Source organism: Schistocerca cancellata, chromosome 1, assembly GCF_023864275.1.
Source record: "Schistocerca cancellata isolate TAMUIC-IGC-003103 chromosome 1, iqSchCanc2.1, whole genome shotgun sequence".
NCBI classification, from domain to species: domain Eukaryota; kingdom Metazoa; phylum Arthropoda; class Insecta; order Orthoptera; family Acrididae; genus Schistocerca; species Schistocerca cancellata.
Window position 1 is genome coordinate 899144867 of NC_064626.1, and position 18971 is coordinate 899163837.

The window sequence follows — 18971 nt, forward strand, 5'->3', positions numbered from 1 at the left end:
AGCTGTGGCCTGGATTAAAGATGGCACCGTACGCAGCTATGCCATTGTTAGCGATGACTTATCCCACAATAAATATTCAGTTTGGACAATGCTTAAGCTACTTTTTCAGGACTTAAAGAGAGAATTTCCGTATCTTCAAAGCGTCAAGATTTTCTCCGATGGTTGCGCAGCGCAATTCAAGAATCACTTGAAATTATTAAATGTTACATATTTACAAGCTGACTCTGGCATTACTGGTGACTGGTATTTTTTGCCAGTTGTCACAGTAAAGGTGCAGTTCATGGCATTGGTGGTGCTGTGAAAAGAACAGTGTTGAGAACTGTAAAATCATGGAAGGTTACTATTAACACTCCTTATGATTTTTACAAGTGTGTCGAGGAGAAATTGAAAGGGATTACAACCCTCTACTTATCATCTGAAGAAATTAATTCAGCAATGGCATGTTGGATAATGGTTGGAAAGGCGTACAGCTTATTCCAGGATTGCACAAACTCCATTGGACAATTGCATTATAGCAGTTAAAGAGGGAGTTCTAAGGGTTTCTGCTACATCTGCTGAAGACATTACAACAGTGACATTACTTCATAACCATGAAAATGCATGCAATTTGATATGTAGTGTTGATAGTGAAGAATCCTTGAAACTTACTATAGGAGACTTTGTACTGTCAGAGTTGACTGTCACTGGAGAGTCCTGTTTGAAGAAGAAGTACTTTGCAGGAGTTCTTCAAGTTGATGAACAAGCTGAGCAGGTCTTGCTGAAGTATATGTAACCCAGTGGGAACTGATGGATTTGGCCCACAGAAGAAGACATATCTTGGGAAAATATTTCAGCAATCTCCCAGAAAGTAAATCCACCCAAGCTGTTGAATAACAGGGGACAATTAGTTTTTCAGTAGTATTGAAATAGGCCTAGTTCTCTCTTGTTTAAGTTTTTATCATTTTAACATAATAATTAAAGTATTTTCTTGCTGTTCTGTTTTAAATTACAATCAATAATATTGATGTATCTGTGTGTCACAACCGCAATGTCACACCCGCAACATGAAGGAAAAAATACGTTGTGTTTTGGAAGTGTCTGTGAATAAAAGTTATCATATCTTGTATTTTATTACTCCTTTTCTTCACTGTGTAAAAAATTATCAACCATCCTGATTCAGAAGTAAAAGACAAAATAACTGAAGAACACCTCTATGTGCAAATGAAGGGTAAAGTTTTGTCACACCCGCAACTCTTCTTCACGATTTTTTTAGAAGGTTGAGTGTAAAATTAAAACCTAAAGTTTTTTTACAGGAACTTAATAACATGCTATTCTATTCATTTAATTAAAGTTAGCCTTACTCTGACAACTGAAGTACAAATAAATATAACTTTACGCGTGAAAAGTAGGACAAAATGTCACACCCGCAACAATGGAATGAACCATATGTCAATGTCAATGTACTTAATCACCATACAAATCGTTCAACTGAGCAATGACTTTTCTGGAAATTCTTCCTGGGGTGTTCATCTTTTTAGCTGATCCATGTCGAGGAGTTGTAAGTAATTTGGTACTCTTCCTAAGACTCTCATATGCATACTGAGCACCTATGTTATTTAGCCTTGAAGACCTCCTTAGTGAATAGCGTTTCTTCTCAGAGTCTACAACATAGTTCTTTGTCTCTGAACTTTGTTCATCAGAGCTGACCGGAACTCCTATCTGTTCCAAATTATTTATTGCTGTACTGCCATTGCTTTTTGTAGCAGTTGCTTGCGTGGTCTGGCAGTGACATGAACATTTTCTACAGACAGTTTCCTGATTTGAAGACAGATTTTTAACAATTCCTGTCAAATTTGCCAGTTCATTTAAAGTTTTATCCAGCTTTTCATCCAAGTTTTTTAGCTTCTCATCCATGTTTTTTAGCTTTTCATTTATTTCAGTTTGTTCATCAAGAATTTTCTGTTCATTTCTTACATCACAAGTGTTGACTCCTGTGTTCTTGTGTATCTGCTTTAAAATTTGAGACTTTAATAGGCTTGACTCTTTCACTAATTTTTCTTCTATATCGTCAACATTCTGAAAAAAATATTAATGTTATTTATGTTACAACAGCTTAAACATAAGAACACACCAGTAATAACTATAATTTTGAATTTCCACGTAAATAAAATCAGAGTCAAATGTAAGTTTCCAAACTATAATGTTTACTAGAATTAACAAACTCACTTTTCTATTCTAACAATCAGCTTTAGTTTAATACTATCATTCCTGGTGACTGAACTAATTATTATTCGAAACAGGAATAGTGTCTGGTATTTTAGAAAGAAAGTAAGAACAGACTTTGAAGTTTAAGAGTGAATAAGACTTCGTTTGATGCACCATTTCACAATTGGTCACATCTCTAGTTTTCTTTTTTCTGTTTGAAGACATGTACACTACGTGACAAATAATGCTCAGTTTCTTTCATTGTTATTTAAATACTCAAACATAGGAGTGAACTACCAAAATTGTGAAATGAGCAGATGTGACATAAATGAAGTACCGGTAGGCTAAGAAAAAAATGCATCTTGATCTATTATGACTGGTGGAAAGATGAACTGACAATGAGTCTACATAAGCATACACAGCTATATGAAGTTAAATCTGTCAACATACAAGCATGAAAAATAATAATAATAATAATAATAATAATAATAATGTCACAAAAAATGCTAATTTGCGAGAATCAAATAAAGAGATTATTTTGGGTCATACTGACCTGAACACTGCATATGTAACAACTACCATTTGCAAAAAACTATTTTAACAATCAGATATCTGTGTCACTGACAGCTCTTTGAATTAAAAATGAAATCAATGATTTTTACAAATACCTCATTCGATAAAAAAGATAAAAGAATACTTCTTTTAGGAGTTTTGGACATGAACAGACTAGCACAGTTAAATTCCTCTGCTCACTGTTACTAGTCTACGTGGATAAGCTACCTTTTAACTATTTGTTCTGACCACATTTGTGTATGTTTAAAGATTCCCTGTTAATCCTCTTATTTCAACCCCCCACACTTGAGCAATTGTGCAGAATGGGTTGCACAAGCACTCCCCTTGGCAGGCCGACTGCGTTTTCCCTGAATCCCACCGAAGAACCTAAGTCTGCCACTTGCTTTATGACAGTCTATGTGACTGTTCCACTTCATATTCCCCGAATTATTACACCTAGGTGTTGTATGAGATGACCAATTCCAATTGTGACTCACTGATAGTTTAGTACTAGGATACTTCATTCTTGTATTTTGTGGAGTTAGCAATTTTACATTTCTGAATATAACCTGATGGAGTACAATTGCACACACATGCAACATGTTTATAGTGATGTTCACGGCAACACCAATTCTAAGGCTGTATGGAAACAGACTCCAACAATTGTGGATACCACAGCCAAGAAAATGAACAATTTAAATTCAAAAGAATGTGTAAAATCTCTTAACCACTGATAACTGTAACTTGAGTCATGCTGGTTAATAAATGTGTGGTAATGTATTCTATCATGTTTGTAGTGTGTTCTTCCCAGTTATAGAAAATAACTGTTTGCTACACATGTCATCAAACCATCAAAAAATTGAGTTTGTGTGTATGTCAGCTATCATAACTGTGTATTGTGTTTCTGAGATCAACTTTGGAGAAAAAACCTTGTATTTGCCTAGGTGATAGCAGAAAACCATATGAAATTCTAAGAAGGGCTGTCTAATCTGTCACACCTATAGGCTTTCATCTGATACGTGGATTAAACCTAAGTCTCACTGACTAATGTGTGTCTCAAGCTATTGTACTGTTTTTATCATTATACATTTCTGAAGACGTGACATGGCATCTGCTACATACTACTGTTATAGTGTAGTACTATTCAATAAACTTAAAGCACTGTTCATGTAACACAGCATAATGTCAATGTTAGTTTGAATAGTGACACCTTCCCTGACATAACACAATCTGCTTCATTCCATGGCAAATAACTTTCTATATCCAAGCTTGCATAAATACTTATTTGTTTTCGAAAAATGGTTTCAACAGGCTTTGCTGTCATCTTCTGACCTTAAAATTGTTACAAAACATGTTCACTGCAAGCTGGAACCTCATGCCGAGTTGCCACATTAGTGGATAAAATGTCGCACATTATGCAAACATTTGTCACAATGGACAGAACACGTCAAGCTAACATACACAGATGTGCTGTTTCACATTTTATTGTATACTGTGTTTACAGACTTAATCATCTGGGAGTGCTATACATACAGAAATGTAATAGGCTCTTCGAAATAAATTATTGTGCTCAATTTTTTGCCATATAACACCCTCACACAAAGAAATGAAACAAATATCAAGATATTATCTCTAACTTTTAAGCTTACACAATTTTATAATGTACAGCCAATATTCTCACACAGTAATAAAGGAAAGAAAAGTTTCCAATTACCTCTAACCACAACCATGTTTGCAGCATGTGAATGTCTGAAGATAAAATTTTGAGAAAGAATTTAACTGTGGATAACAGTTTATTTACTTTGATAATGACCACATCCTGGGCAAATAACTGAAACACCATCCAATGTATCACAGAATGCAAACTGAAAAACAATCTGTCGAAACATCTAGCTTCAAAAGTTACATATTTGCAACAAGTCCTTTTGATAACTTCTAGCTCATTAGAAAGAGTAGAGGACTGAGTATACACAATGCACTTTAAATCGTGTGGAGACTGTCATGTTACAATACAAGTAACAAACATACAAATTGCACTTCAAATCAATATTCTAAAATACAATTTTCATAGACTGACGCTAACCTCTTATTTGGTTTTTTGTAATACTGAAACAAAATATAAAAGCTGGAAAGTAACTTTGCGAGCAAAATAATAATTAAACTTTAATTATGTCTTGAGAAGTATCAAAACAACTGCTGATATAAAGTTACATTTGCTGAAAAAAAAAAAAAAAAAACTTACTTGCAAGCTTAAAACAGGAATGCTAAGATATGTTTTTGGAATTACTGATCCTTACGAAGAAGTAGAAATATTATATAAAAAATACAAGCTGGCATTCTATGGATCGGAGCATGGAATGTTAGACCCATTAACTGGGTAGGTAGGTAGGTAGGTAAGAAAACTTAATAAGGAAAATGGATAGGTTGAAGTTAGATACAATGGGAATTAGTAAAGTTCGATAGCAGAAGGAACAGGACTCCTGGTCAGTTGAATACAAGTTTATAAACACAAAATCAAATAGGGGTAATGCAGGAGTAGGTTTATAATTAATAACAAAATAGGAATGCAGGAAAGCTACTATGAACAGTATAGCAAAAACAAGATAGACACAAAGCCCACACCCACCACTGTAGTACAATGTAATAAAATGGAACACCTTCAACTGTCCTTTTGCTGTTATTTATTATATAGCTACCAGTTTAGATTCAGTGCACCACCTTCACGCCTTAACTGACACTCAGGGATTAACTCCAATTGTGTACATGTTACCTCAGTGGCGAACATCAATGAACTAGCTTCCATGGCCTGTAACAATGATGATGTGTCTCCAATCATCAACTGGCAACTACCAACTGGTCGAGACATATCATCATTGTTACAGTCTACAGAATCCAGTTCAAAGATGTTGACCACTGATAGAATCTTGTGTACGACTGGGGGTTAACCACCTCATTGTCAGTTAAGTTCCGAAGATAGTGGTCTGAATCACCGAAATTGATAATTATATAATAAATAACATTGAAAGAACAGCTGCAGGTGATTCATTTCATTACGCAAGTAAACGATCAAAGTTCCTCAAACCTTCAGTCACAAAGGATACCAACTACATGGTGCATATGTGGACATGGGGAAAAAAATTCCCGGTTAAAAATACACTTTTTCCATGTTATGTGACAGTACACTTTCCTTCGGAACTGTAAAACTTATGAACCCTTCAAATGGTTAAGGTTTTATGTATTGGCATAGAACTTCCTGGCAGTTTAAGGGAGGGGGGGATGACTACGACCAGTTTTTGAAAGGTCTTGGATGTGAGCAACATGTACGCTGCATATTTTTATAGTCCAATACGCTGCATATTTTTGTATTACTAAATTATAAATTCGAATTTCACCAAAAACAGCACGATAGTTTCCAAAGTATTGAAATCGAGATTGAGATGCGATTTTGTAACCCAATAATAGCTTATGTCACATGATCTCACCAGACAATAACAGCAGATATTCAGTGCATAAGGCATGTGATTTAGGCAGCCACTAGCAACCTCACTTTCAAGTAGTGCTAGCACACAGTTAGGAAAAAGTTAATGGTTTAAAGTAATATATATAGTGTAGCTAGAAGAAAAACTAAGCTTTCACATATAATATTGGTCTCTAATAAGATCAATAAGCTACAAGAAAAGCTAAGTTTTTACTTATAATATTGGTCTTTTTTGCCTGTGTTACACTGTAAAATACATCACACCAATGTGCTAGTAAAATTTTAATAACAACATAAATGTCTGGTTTTCAGGGCTCAAAATTATTCTAAGTGGTTGGTCCTCAAAGTTTTAAATGAGAGTCAAACACTCTGTGGTTTAAGAAACTCTTCGCATGTTCTCATATGTAACACATTTCATCCAGCGTAAAAGCAAAAATTTACTTTGATAGTAATGCGTTTCAAACCACCATTAGCAATATCTTCCTGCTACCTGTTAGAAATAAGGTCATTTCAGAAGTTTCCAGAGAGTGCCAAAAAACAGGTGTTACAGCATGTACGCAGCTACGATGACGTAGGAAGCCCGTATATTCAACACATATAAAGCATTAAGAGATCTTACATTATGTCATAAAAGAAACAGGCCATCAGAGGATACTCCAAGAGCATTGGAATTTCATAAACCACACTAAACTGCATAATTCAGCTAAAGGTGAACATTTGTATGTCCAGATTCACAATGAAGTAGGCCCCAACCTGATATTAAGCTTTTCAGTGCAGTTTTCTGGGTGTAAATTTTCTCGTGTTTGATTCTTTATTATGGCATAATGCCATATGTGCCTGGAGATGAAAACGTGCACTTGAAATTCGACAAACAGTTGGAACTAGCCAATAGTATGGAATGAAACACTTTGTTTCCAATAAATTGACTGCCTCAGGGGAAAAGATTAATAAAAGTCAAATTTCTTTAGCAAACCGACAAAAATAACTTCATTGTTTTGCAAGGCAAATAATGCTTGACTGCCAATAACATGGAAACAAGAAAGGTGAAATTAACAACATATTTTAGCATTATGTAATCATGTGAATGTATTTTAATCCACTTGGTAGCTCCCAGACACAGAAATCCATTTTGTTTTCATTTGTCATGAGAGCTGTAAACAAAGAGGGATCAGCAAAATCGCTAAACGTAAACACGGGTCAAGTGGGACTACCCCCCTCCGCACTATAACTCAAACTGCTCGCACGTGTGAATCAGACAGCTTGGGCACACCAGAAACACTTTTCCTGGTAGCATATGGCTCCTTGTTGCTACTGCCGATATAGTTAACAACCACTCTTCAAAAAGGAAGAAGTTACTGCTCATATGCAACACAACTGCACATGAGCCTGCTGGCAACTGCTCAAATGAACCTAATGTAAACTGTTGTCACATAATGCCCATCAGAAGCAGTTTGTTGTTGGCAGACACTTTTGAGTGCACTGTGTTTTCTTTGCAGGTTATGTTTTATTGTTTTGTTTTATCTTTTTTTATTTTTTTATGTTTTATCGCTGCAGTATCATTCTGCAGTAGGGGATACAGTAATATTCTTTGTTAGAGTTTCAGTTCTTACCTATCAAAACTAAATTTAACTGAAAACTAGAACAATGAAAAATTTCCTGAATTTTTAAAAATTCCCAGACTTTGCCAGATTTCCCCGTTGTCCTGGGGGTTACACATCCTGAACTGACTTTGCAAATGAAGAGACTGAAGAAATGTATGATGAGATAAAATAAACTATTCAGATAGTTAAGGGAAATGAATATTTAGTTATGATGAGGGACTGGAATTCGATAGCAACAGGGAGAGAAGGAAAAATAGTAGGTGAATATGAAATGAGGGAAAGGAAAGAAAGACAAAGCCATCCAGCAGAACTTTGCTCTGAGTGCAATCTAATCAGCACTAACACTTGGTTTAAGAATTATGAAAGAAGGTAGTATACGTAGGTGAGACCTGGAGACACCGGATGAATTCAGATTGATTAGATAAGGGTTAAGATATAGATATTTGAACAAGATTTTAAGACATTTCCAAGGGCAGATGTGGACTCTGACCATAATTTATTGGTTATGAATTTTAGGTTAAAACTGAAGAAGTCAAAGAAATGTAGGAAGTTAAGGACACGGGATCTGGATAAACTGAAAGAACCAATGGTTGTTGAGAATTTCCGAGGTAGTATTCAGCAATAAGTCACCAGAACAGGGGTATGAATACAGCAGAAGGTGAATGGGTAGCTTTGGGAGATGAAATAGTGAGAGAGCAGAGGATCAAACAGACAAAAAGACAACGCCTAGTAAAAACCCCCCCTTGAACCATGGACCTTGCCGTTGGTGGGGAGGCTTGCGTGCCTGAGTGATACAGATAGCCGTACCGTAGGTACAACCACAACGGAGGGGTATCTGTTGAGAGGCCAGACAAACGTGTGGTTCCTGAAGAGGGGCAGCAGCCTTTTCAGTAGTTGCAAGGGCAACAGTCTGGATGATTGACTGATCTGGCCTTGTAACAATAACCAAAACGGCCATGCTGTGCTGGTACTGCGAACGGCTGAAAGCAAGGGGAAACTAAGGCCGTAATTTTTCCCGAGGGCATGCAGCTTTACTGTATGATTAAATGACGATGGCGTCCTCTTGGGTAAAATATTCCGGAGGTAAAATAGTCCCCCATTCGGATCTCCGGGCGGGGACTACTCACGAGGATGTCGTTATCAGGAGAAAGAAAACTGGCGTTCTATAGATCGGAGGGTGGAATGTCAGATCCCTTAATCGGGCAGGTAGGTTAGAAAATTTAAAAAGGGAAATGGATAGGTTTATGTTAGATATAGTGGGAATTAGTGAAGTTCGGTGGCAGGAGGAACAAGACTTTTGGTCAGGTGAATACAGGGCTATAAATACAAAATCAAATAGGGGTAATGCAGGAGTAGGTTTAATAATGAATAGGAAAATAGGAATGCGGGTAAGCTACTACAAACAGCATAGTGAACACATTATTGTGGCCAAAATAGATACAAAGCCCACACCTACTACAGTAGTACAAGTTTATATGCCAACTAGCTCTGCAGATGACAAAGAAATTGAAGAAATGTATGATGAAATAAAAGAAATTATTCAGATAGTGAAGGGAGACGAAAATTTAATAGTCATGAGGGACTGGAATTCGAGTGTAGGAAAAGGGAGAGAAGGAAACGTAGTAGGTGAATATGGATTGGGGCTAAGAAATGAAAGAGGAAGGCGCCTGGTAGAATTTTGCACAGAGCACAACTTAACCATAGCTAACACTTGGTTTAAGAATCATGATAGAAGGTTGTATACATGGAAGAACCCTGGAGATACTAAAAGGTATCAGATAGATTATATAATGGTAAGACAGAGATTTAGGAACCAAGTTTTAAATTGTAAGACATTTCCAGGGGCAGATGTGGACTCTGACCACAATCTATTGGTTATGAACTGTAGATTAAAACTGAAGAAACTGCAAAAAGGTGGGAATTTAAGGAGATGGGACCTGGATAAACTGAAAGAACCAGAGGTTGTACAGGGTTTCAGGGAGATCATAAGGGAACAATTGTCACAAATGGGGGAAAGAAATACAGTAGAAGAAGAATGGGTAGCTCTAAGGGATGAAGTAGTGAAGACAGCAGAGGATCAAGTAGGTAAAAAGACGAGGGCTAGTAGAAATCCTTGGGTAACAGAAGAAATATTGAATTTAATTGATGAAAGGAGAAAATATACAAATGCAGTAAATGAAGCAGGCAAAAAGGAATACAAACATCTCAAAAATGAGATCGACAGGAAGTGCAAAATGGCTAAGCAGGGATAGCTAGAGGACAAATGTAAGGATGTAGAGGCTTATCTCACTAGGGGTAAGATAGATACTGCCTACAGGAAAATTAAAGAGACCTTTGGAGATAAGAGAACCACTTGTATGAACATCAAGAGCTCTGATGGAAACCCAGTTCTAACCAAAGAAGGGAAAGCAGAAAGGTGGAAGGAGTATATAGAGGGTCTATACAAGGGCGATGTACTTGAGGACAATATTATGGAAATGGAAGAGGATGTAGACGAAGATGAAATGGGAGATACGATATTGCGTGAAGACTTTGACAGAGCACTGAAAGACCTGATTCGAAACAAGGCCCCCGGAGTAGACAACATTCCATTGGAACTACTGACGGCCTTGGGAGAGCCAGTCCTGACAAAACTCTACCATCTGGTGAGCAAGATGTATGAAACAGGCGAAATACCCTCAGACTTCGAGAAGAATATAATAATTCCAATCCCAAAGAAAGCAGGTGTTGACAGATGTGAAAATTACCGAACAATCAGTTTAATAAGCCACAGCTTCAAAATACTAACACGAATTCTTTACAGACGAATGGAAAAACTAGTAGAAGCCGACCTCGGGGAAGATCAGTTTGGATTCCGTAGAAATACTGGAACACGTGAGGCAATACTGACCTTACGACTTATCTTAGAAGAAAGATTAAGCAAAGGCAAACCTACGTTTCTAGCATTTGTAGACTTAGAGAAAGCTTTTGACAATGTTGACTGCAATACTCTCTTTCAAATTCTAAAGGTGGCAGGGGTAAAATACAGGGAGCGAAAGGCTATTTACAATTTGTACAGAAACCAGATGGCAGTTATAAGAGTCGAGGGACATGAAAGGGAAGCAGTGGTTGGGAAGGGAGTAAGACAGGGTTGTAGCCTCTCCCCGATGTTATTCAATCTGTATATTGAGCAAGCAGTAAAGGAAACAAAAGAAAAATTCGGAGTAGGTATTAAAATCCATCGAGAAGAAATAAAAACTTTGAGGTTCGCTGATGACATTGTAATTCTGTCAGAGACAGCAAAGGACTTGGAAGAGCAGTTGAACGGAATGGATGGTGTCTTGAAGGGAGGATATAAGTTGAACATCAACAAAAGCAAAACGAGGATAATGGAATGTAGTCGAATTAAGTCGGGTGATGTTGAAGGAATTAGATTAGGAAATGAGACACTTAAAGTAGTAAAGGAGTTTTGCTATTTGGGGAGCAAAATAACTGATGATGGTCGAAGTAGAGAGGATATAAAATGTAGACTGGCTATGGCAATGAAAGTGTTTCTGAAGAAGAGAAATTTGTTAACATCGTCAGGAAGTCGTTTCTGAAAGTATTTGTATGGAGTGTAGCCATGTATGGAAGTGAAACATGGACGGTAAATAGTTTGGACAAGAAGAGAATAGAAGCTTTCGAAATGTGGTGCTACAGAAGAATGCTGAAGATTAGATGGGTAGATCACATAACTAATGAGGAAGTATTGAATAGGATTGGGGAGAAGAGAAGCTTGTGGCACAACTTGACCAGAAGAAGGGATCGGTTGGTAGGACATGTTCTGAGGCATCAAGGGATCACCAATTTAGTATTGGAGGGCAGCGTGGAGGGTAAAAATCGTAGAGGGAGACCAAGAGATGAATACACTAAGCAGATTCAGAAGGATGTAGGTTGCAGTTGGTACTGGGAGATGAAGAAGCTTGCACAGGATAGAGTAGCATGGAGAGCTGCATCAAACCAGTCTCAGGAGTGAAGACCACAACAACAACAACAACAACAACAACAACAACAACAACTAGTAAAAATCCTTAGATAATGCAAGAGATACTGAATTTAACTTATGAAAAGAGAAAATATAAAAATGCAGCAACTGAAGCAGGCAAAAAGGAATACAAGTATCTAAAATATGAGACTGATAAAAGAGCAAACTGGGTAACCAGGAATGGCTAGAGGACAAATATAAGGACTTACAAGCATGTATGAATAGCGGAAAGATAGATACTGCCTACAGGGAAGTTAAAGAGGCCTTTGAAGAAGAAAAGAAGAAGAATTTCATAGAGCACTGAAAGACCTAAGTTGAAACAAGGCCCAAAGAGCAGAAGAAATTCTGTCAGAACTACTGATAATCTTGGGAGAGCCAGCCATGACAAAACTATTCCATGTGATACGCAAGATGTGAGATACAGGCGAAACATCCTCGGACTTCAAGAAGAATGTTATAATTTCACTTCCAAAGAAAACAGGAGCTCACAGGTTTGCATTCTGGACAAATGTAGGGTGTGAGGCAATACTGACCCTATGACTTACCTTAGAAGATGGACGAGGGAATGGCAAACTTAAGTTTACAGCACTGAAGAAAGCTTTTGAAAATACTGACTGGAATACTCTTTGAAATTCTGAAAATAGCAAGCATAAAATAGATGAAGCTTAAGGCTATTTAAAACTTGTACAGAAATCGGACAGCAAGTATAGTAAGAGTTGTGGGGCATGGAAGTGAAGCAGCAGTTGAGAATAGAGTGATACAAGGCTGTAGCCTACCCCCAATTTTATGCAATCTGTTCACTGAGCTAGCATTAAAGGAAACCAAAGAAAAATTAGGAGTAGAACAATTGAATGGAATGGACAATTTATTTAGAGGAGGATATGTGATGAACATCAACAAAAGCAAAACAAATACAATAAAATTTAGTCAAATTAGGTGACGTTGAGGCAGTTACAAAAAGAAATGAGACACAGTAGTAGATGAGCTTTGTTATTTGGACTGCAAAATAACTGATGACGGCTGAAGTAGAGGGGTTGTAAAATGTAGACTGTCAATGGCAAACAAAGTGTTTCTGAAGAAGAGAAATTTGTTAACACTGAATATAGATTTAAATGTTAGGGAACCTTTTCTCAAGGTTTTTGTCTGGAGTATAGCCTTGTATGGATGTGAAACGCAGACAATAAACAGTTTAGACAAGAAGAGAATAGAAGCTTTTGAAATGTGGTGAAACAGAATAATGCTGAATATTAGCTGGGTAGATCACATACAGATAAGGGGATACTGAACAGATTTTGGGGAGAATAGGAATTTGTAGCACAACCTGACTACAAGAAGGGATCAGTTTGTCAGACACATTAAGAGACACTACGCGATCTCCAAATTAGTATTGGGGGAAGAGAGAGAGAGAGAGAGAGAGAGAGAGAGAGAGAGAGAGAGAGTGTGTGTGTGTGTGTGTGTGTGTGTGTGTGTGTGTGTGTGTGTGTGCGCGCGCACGAGGGGGTGTGTGTAAAAATTGCTGAGGTAGACCAAATGATGTAAACAGTAAGCAGATTCAGAAGGATGTAGGCTGCAGTAGTTATTCGGAGAAGATAAAGTAGCATGGAGAGTTGCATCAAACTAGTCTTCGGACTGAAAACAGTGACCTGTCTAAAGAGTTTAGAATGTAATAGTTGTATTGATGTTGGAGTGACTGCACCATGTTTAGCAGTACGAACTGAGGAGGACAAATGGTGATGTGATGCACTAGGAGGCAGATGTGATGTGTTGACTGGTCTCATGCATCAGTACTGCACAATTTCTGTGCTCATGCTGCAAATTTAATCGCTGTGAGAAATATGTAGAGCAACTTTAAACAATTTATGAGCATTTTTAAACTAACAGCTGTCTTTTTATTTATTGCAAATTGTATTCATTATGCTTGTCCAAGCAACACAAACTGTGAGTCTCAGGTTATTAATTCAGGGTGTATACCCGGACAAGGAAAAAGAAAAAAATTCTGGATTTCACAGTTAAAATTACACTTTCTCCTGGGTGAAAACTCACTCTTTCCGTGTTAAGTGACAGTATATTTTACCTCGGAACTGTAAAACTTATCAATCTTTTGAATGGTTATGGTTTTATACACGGGTGTATAATTTCCCAGCACTTTAGAAAACAAAAATCAGGGGGAAAAAACACATTTTGAAACAATCGTCGACATGCAGCAAGACGTACACTGCATATTTTCATATTACAAAAGTATAAATCCAAATTCCACCAAACGACCGCATGTTACTTTCCGAAGCACTGAAATTGAGATTCAGCCAATAGCAGTATCACTGTTGAGTAGTGTGAACACACAAACAAGAAAAGCAAAGCTTTCATGTATAATGTTGGTCTCTAAGGTTAATAAGTTGCAAGAGAAGTCAAGCTTCCGTATATAATGTTGATCTTTTTGTGCGTGTTACACTTTAAGATATATTACACAAATGCGCCAGGAAAATTTTTAATAATGACATATAAATGGCATCCATTTGGCTTTACTCCACTCAGCTCATATAGCCCTATCCCTTTTTGTCTGGAGGAAAGTTTATTTCTAGATACGATGAGGATTCCCCTGACAGAGACATCAAGTACACTATACCAACATTCAAAAATCACTTCATGACTCATTCAGAAATTAACTTAGAACGTGTTCAAAAATGTTCAGAAACCAACAGGGATGCATTTCAAAATCATATGAATAATCGATAGACCAATGTGCGCTGAATGCTAGGCCCTTTGTGAACCAAGTTTTTTTTCCTCAAAATATATCTGGAGCCATCAAACTCATCTGTTTGGACTACTTACAATTCATGGTGATCATGACAAACGTATTTTTTGTTTCAGAAAGTATATTTGTCTGAAAAATCAACATGTACGATTGGCAGAAATAATGGACTACTGCAGTGGTCAATTATCATCTTATGACAGTGCTGTATACAAATTATCTGCTTAATAACAGCAGCAGAAGGCACGTCCCACACTCGTATCTGGGGGGGGGGGGGGGGAGAACTTCATGAACAATTGCTGTATCCATATAATCTAAAGTGCGTTCAGGTCCTAAGGCCACACTATCATCATGGCAGACAGCAGTTCTGTCAATGGCTGTTGCAGAAGTGCGCTGCAGATCCACTATTCACATCCAAGACTATTAACCAGTGAGGCAGGTTTCACAAGGGATGGTGTTATGAATCTCCATAACTGACATGTATGGCCAGATGTAAATTCCTAAGCAATTCAGGAAAGGGGCATCCACACTGATTCTCAACCAAAGTATGGGCAGGAGTACTTGACGATAGATTAATAGTGCCATATGCACTACATCACACAGGTTAACTGGGGCACATGATCTGGACTTTTTCATTAATGTATTGCCTACCTTGCTGGACACTGTGCCTCAGTCCCCTAGACTTTTGGTTGTGGGGACATTTGAAGGAATTTGTCTTTGTCTACGCCGCACCAATTAATGATGGGCGCGTCTTCAATACATGCCAGCAGGATGAACAACAACAACAACAACAACAACAACAACAACAACAACCGGGTGTAATTCAGTGGTTGCATCACTCCTTATGCCAGAGGGCAGAGGGGTTCGTTGTCATGAATAGATGCCATGTTGAACGCCTTCTTTAAACGTATTTATCACATGAAGTATCGATTTCCGGAACCGTGTTTATTGGACTTATTTTTCTTGTTTCAGTGAGTACTATCAGCTCTCAAAGTATTCAACATTTTTTTTGACACCCTATATATGACAGAATATGCGAAAGAAATGCTGCTTATACTGTCACCGAATTGTAACTCTTAAGAATAAGCATTCTGAGCAAAATTGTGGAGCACTTTTTGTACAACTCTCGTATTTACATAGTCTGAGCAAAAAGTAGCAGCAGACGACTCAGCACAACAGAAAGAGTGAAGAGATTTCTTTTATATTATATCTGAACACAGACAAGAACTTCAAAACACTGTTACTTTGGATTTATAAGAATAGGTTTGTAACTAGAATTAAATTTAAAATACAACGAGAGTGAATTTATGTAAAACTAAGCCTTGATTTTTTTTACTTCATAGACCTAACTAGCAACAATACTAAAAGAAATAAATAATAAACAGACCAACAAAGAAGGAAGAAGTCCATGACCAACAAATGAAAAATGACCACCAAAAATGCGCAAATCAATTACGGAATGATAGTGCATGGACTGCGGTAGAAATTTTTATTCCTTGAGTGAAAAGGCGTAGCTAGGCCATGCACTTCAAGTAATGGTCGATGCTGAACTGAGAACATGAGCAACCGTGCATGCAATCGCAAACATTACTGAATTGCAGCTATGTTAATTATACGAACTGGTAATCAAAGAATATTCATTTGTGCAACTGAAATGAAATAGTACACAACAGTTGAAACTACATCATTTGTATGAAAGTTAAGTGTTAACTGAAAAACATTGTTTCGAGTGGACAAATAAGTAAGTTGATCAAACAAAAGATTTGACTGTAACCATGGCATGATCCACATGATAAAATTACTCTGAATGGACAAGATCATAAGCCAAAGAATTGTAGGGCAAGAGTCTAGAAGCTTTTCAAGACTACAAGTCACAGACAGATGGACATCTTGTAGCAGTAATCAGATTGTAAATTCATGCCTAAGAAAATAACAGACAAACACACGTGAAATTTACGAAAATATGGACAAGATACAATGAACAGTTTGTAAGGAATTAAAAAGAGTCATGGAAATTATCAATATCCAGAAAATGTCAAAAAACGTGTAAAAGAAAGCACGGCCCAAGTAAAAGAAATGTGTGTTTGAATATCCATATCAACTAAAACAAGTAAAAAATGGCATAAATGTGGGAGATTTTCCAAGAACTACCAGCAGTATGGGGGCAGAAGCAACTAATAACATATTTGCTACATGATGGTCTAACCAAACCATCCATTTTCTACATTTATACCTGGAAGATGCAAGGTACACCCAGTGATTTTATAAAATAATTCCACAATGGACTGCTACAGCACTGGACAGAGAATGAGAAAATCAGATTTGTTGAAGGTCATATGTAAGGAGAAATAACGAACTTCCACTAAACAAACGACAAAAATTGTAAATGATACCAGACCATGACTTACAGTCAATTTTACTTGTCCTCTACAACACAAGCCAAAGGGAAATCAGAGATCCACACATAGTGTAAGTTCGACACAACACAGGCTGATGCAATAAATCAAGGAATCAACAAAAGTGCGGACAGTAAGATCAAACAGAAGTGATATGTGACATCAGCGCAGAGACAGAAACAGAAACCACTGAATGCTTGAATAACAGCATTAGACATTGGCAGTCACAATGTAATCACAGATACCAACCTGTTTGAAATGACACAAATTGGAGATATGAACTGGAACTGAAATAATGGACAGGAACTCAATGATGAAACAGGAATGAAGATGGACATTTACAACATGCGACAGAAAAAGTTTAAAAAAGGACAGCTGCATTGTAAATTGCTGGGCAAAGCTACAAATGCAGTGAAAATTATTACCGTATAATAAAGATGTAACACGTCAAAGCAGAATAAACACAAAAGGACCAAGTGTTTAACATTAATGTAAATGAGGTAATGGTCACAGCTTCTGAATGCAGGTGCAGATTTCAGTATGATTCTGTAGGCTAAGACAAAAGAAAATGTTAACATTACCAGTAAGTGATGTAAAATTAATTGGAGCCATTGGACAAAGCTAGAGAGAGAGAGAGAGAGAGAGAGAGAGAGAGAGAGAGAGAGATTGATTTAGGTTTCTTTTATAATTGTGTGGCCTACATCACAGAGATTAAATCATTCATATTTACACATTCTGGATGAAAAGAAGTGGTAGCCAGCTCAGCAGCCCAGAAAGTAAAATAATGGTGAAGATATAATTTTTTTAACATTACATCAAGCCCAATGAGAGGTTTAGTTCTTGAAGTGTATTGCCACGTTATTTAAAGATTGCGTTAAGTGTGCTGAATGCTACAAAGTTATAATGGCAGTGACTTTTCCATTAAAGTGAGTAGATGCACTGTAATGTGCTTATGCAAATTAAATGCAAGTAATATTAGAATTTCAATGTAAGTAACATATTACTGAAATGATAACACAATGGTGTGTAATACTTAAGGATAAAAATAAATTTTGCATGATGTGCCACTGTGAAGTGTGAGCATACATAGAAGCACTACAGTATAGTACCGAAGGTAACAAAGCAACATACAATGATATAAATAGAGATGACAGATAGTAATTACCGTGAAATTACTGTGGCTCTCAATGGTCCACTGAACATTATGAAACACAGGACATGGTTCTTAATAGTGCATGTGATTACCACAGACGGCAATGCTCACTCTGGAACATGTTCCAATGCTGGCCACAAGGTCGGTGAGGGGTTCTTGTGGTAGGGCATTCCATTCCTTCACCAATGCAGTTAAGAAGTTTTTTTTTTTTTTTTTTTTTTTTTTTTTTTTTTTTTTTTTTGGGCGCAAAACTTCTATGGTCATTAGCGACCAGCCCGTGACTTAGGAAACAGTAAAAAACAGAAATTTAAAACCAGCAGCAATGGGAACAAAGTCATAAAATTGGAGAAACTAAAAGCAGAGGGAATGCTTAAAAATCCACTACAGAAAGGGGTTGGTTGTCCCCAAAAAAAAGCTTCAAATGACTGACGTCATTTCACTGTCACTAATAAACTGGAGAACGCGGTCGGCTGAGCGCGTGTCATCTGCTAAAATCGACGATAGATCAGGCGATAGCTGTAGACGGGAGCGTAACGGATTAAAATAGGGGCATTCAATTAAAAGGTGTCTTACCGTCCACAGCTGAGAGCAGTGGGGACAGAGTGGGGGAGGATCGCCGCTTAAAAGATGTCGATGGCTAAAAAGACAGTGCCCTATCCGGAGTCTAGCTAGAATTACCTCCTCCCGACGACGCGTTCGGGATGAAGAGGTCCAAGCGCAAGGAAGGGCTTTCACTTCCTGCAATTTATTATGGGGAAGTGTTGACCAATGCGCATGCCATAATTGAGCAACTTTGCGACATAAACCGCTCCATAGATCGGTGAAGGGAAGCGACTGAATAGCTGGCCGAGGAAG

The 18971-nt window shown here is 37.4% G+C and overlaps 1 protein-coding gene across 1 annotated transcript in view; it reads right to left on the reverse strand.

The window, feature by feature from the left end:
• Positions 1-1116: 1116 nt before the first annotated feature.
• The window catches only part of LOC126190826 (uncharacterized), a 138152-nt gene continuing 120297 nt past the window's right edge, over positions 1117-18971 (reverse strand). Inside the window, exon 9 of the mRNA XM_049931400.1 lies at positions 1117-2055. Within this exon, the coding sequence (XP_049787357.1) occupies positions 1444-2055 (612 nt within the window). The 3' untranslated portion in view covers positions 1117-1443. The remainder of the gene's footprint in view (positions 2056-18971) is intronic.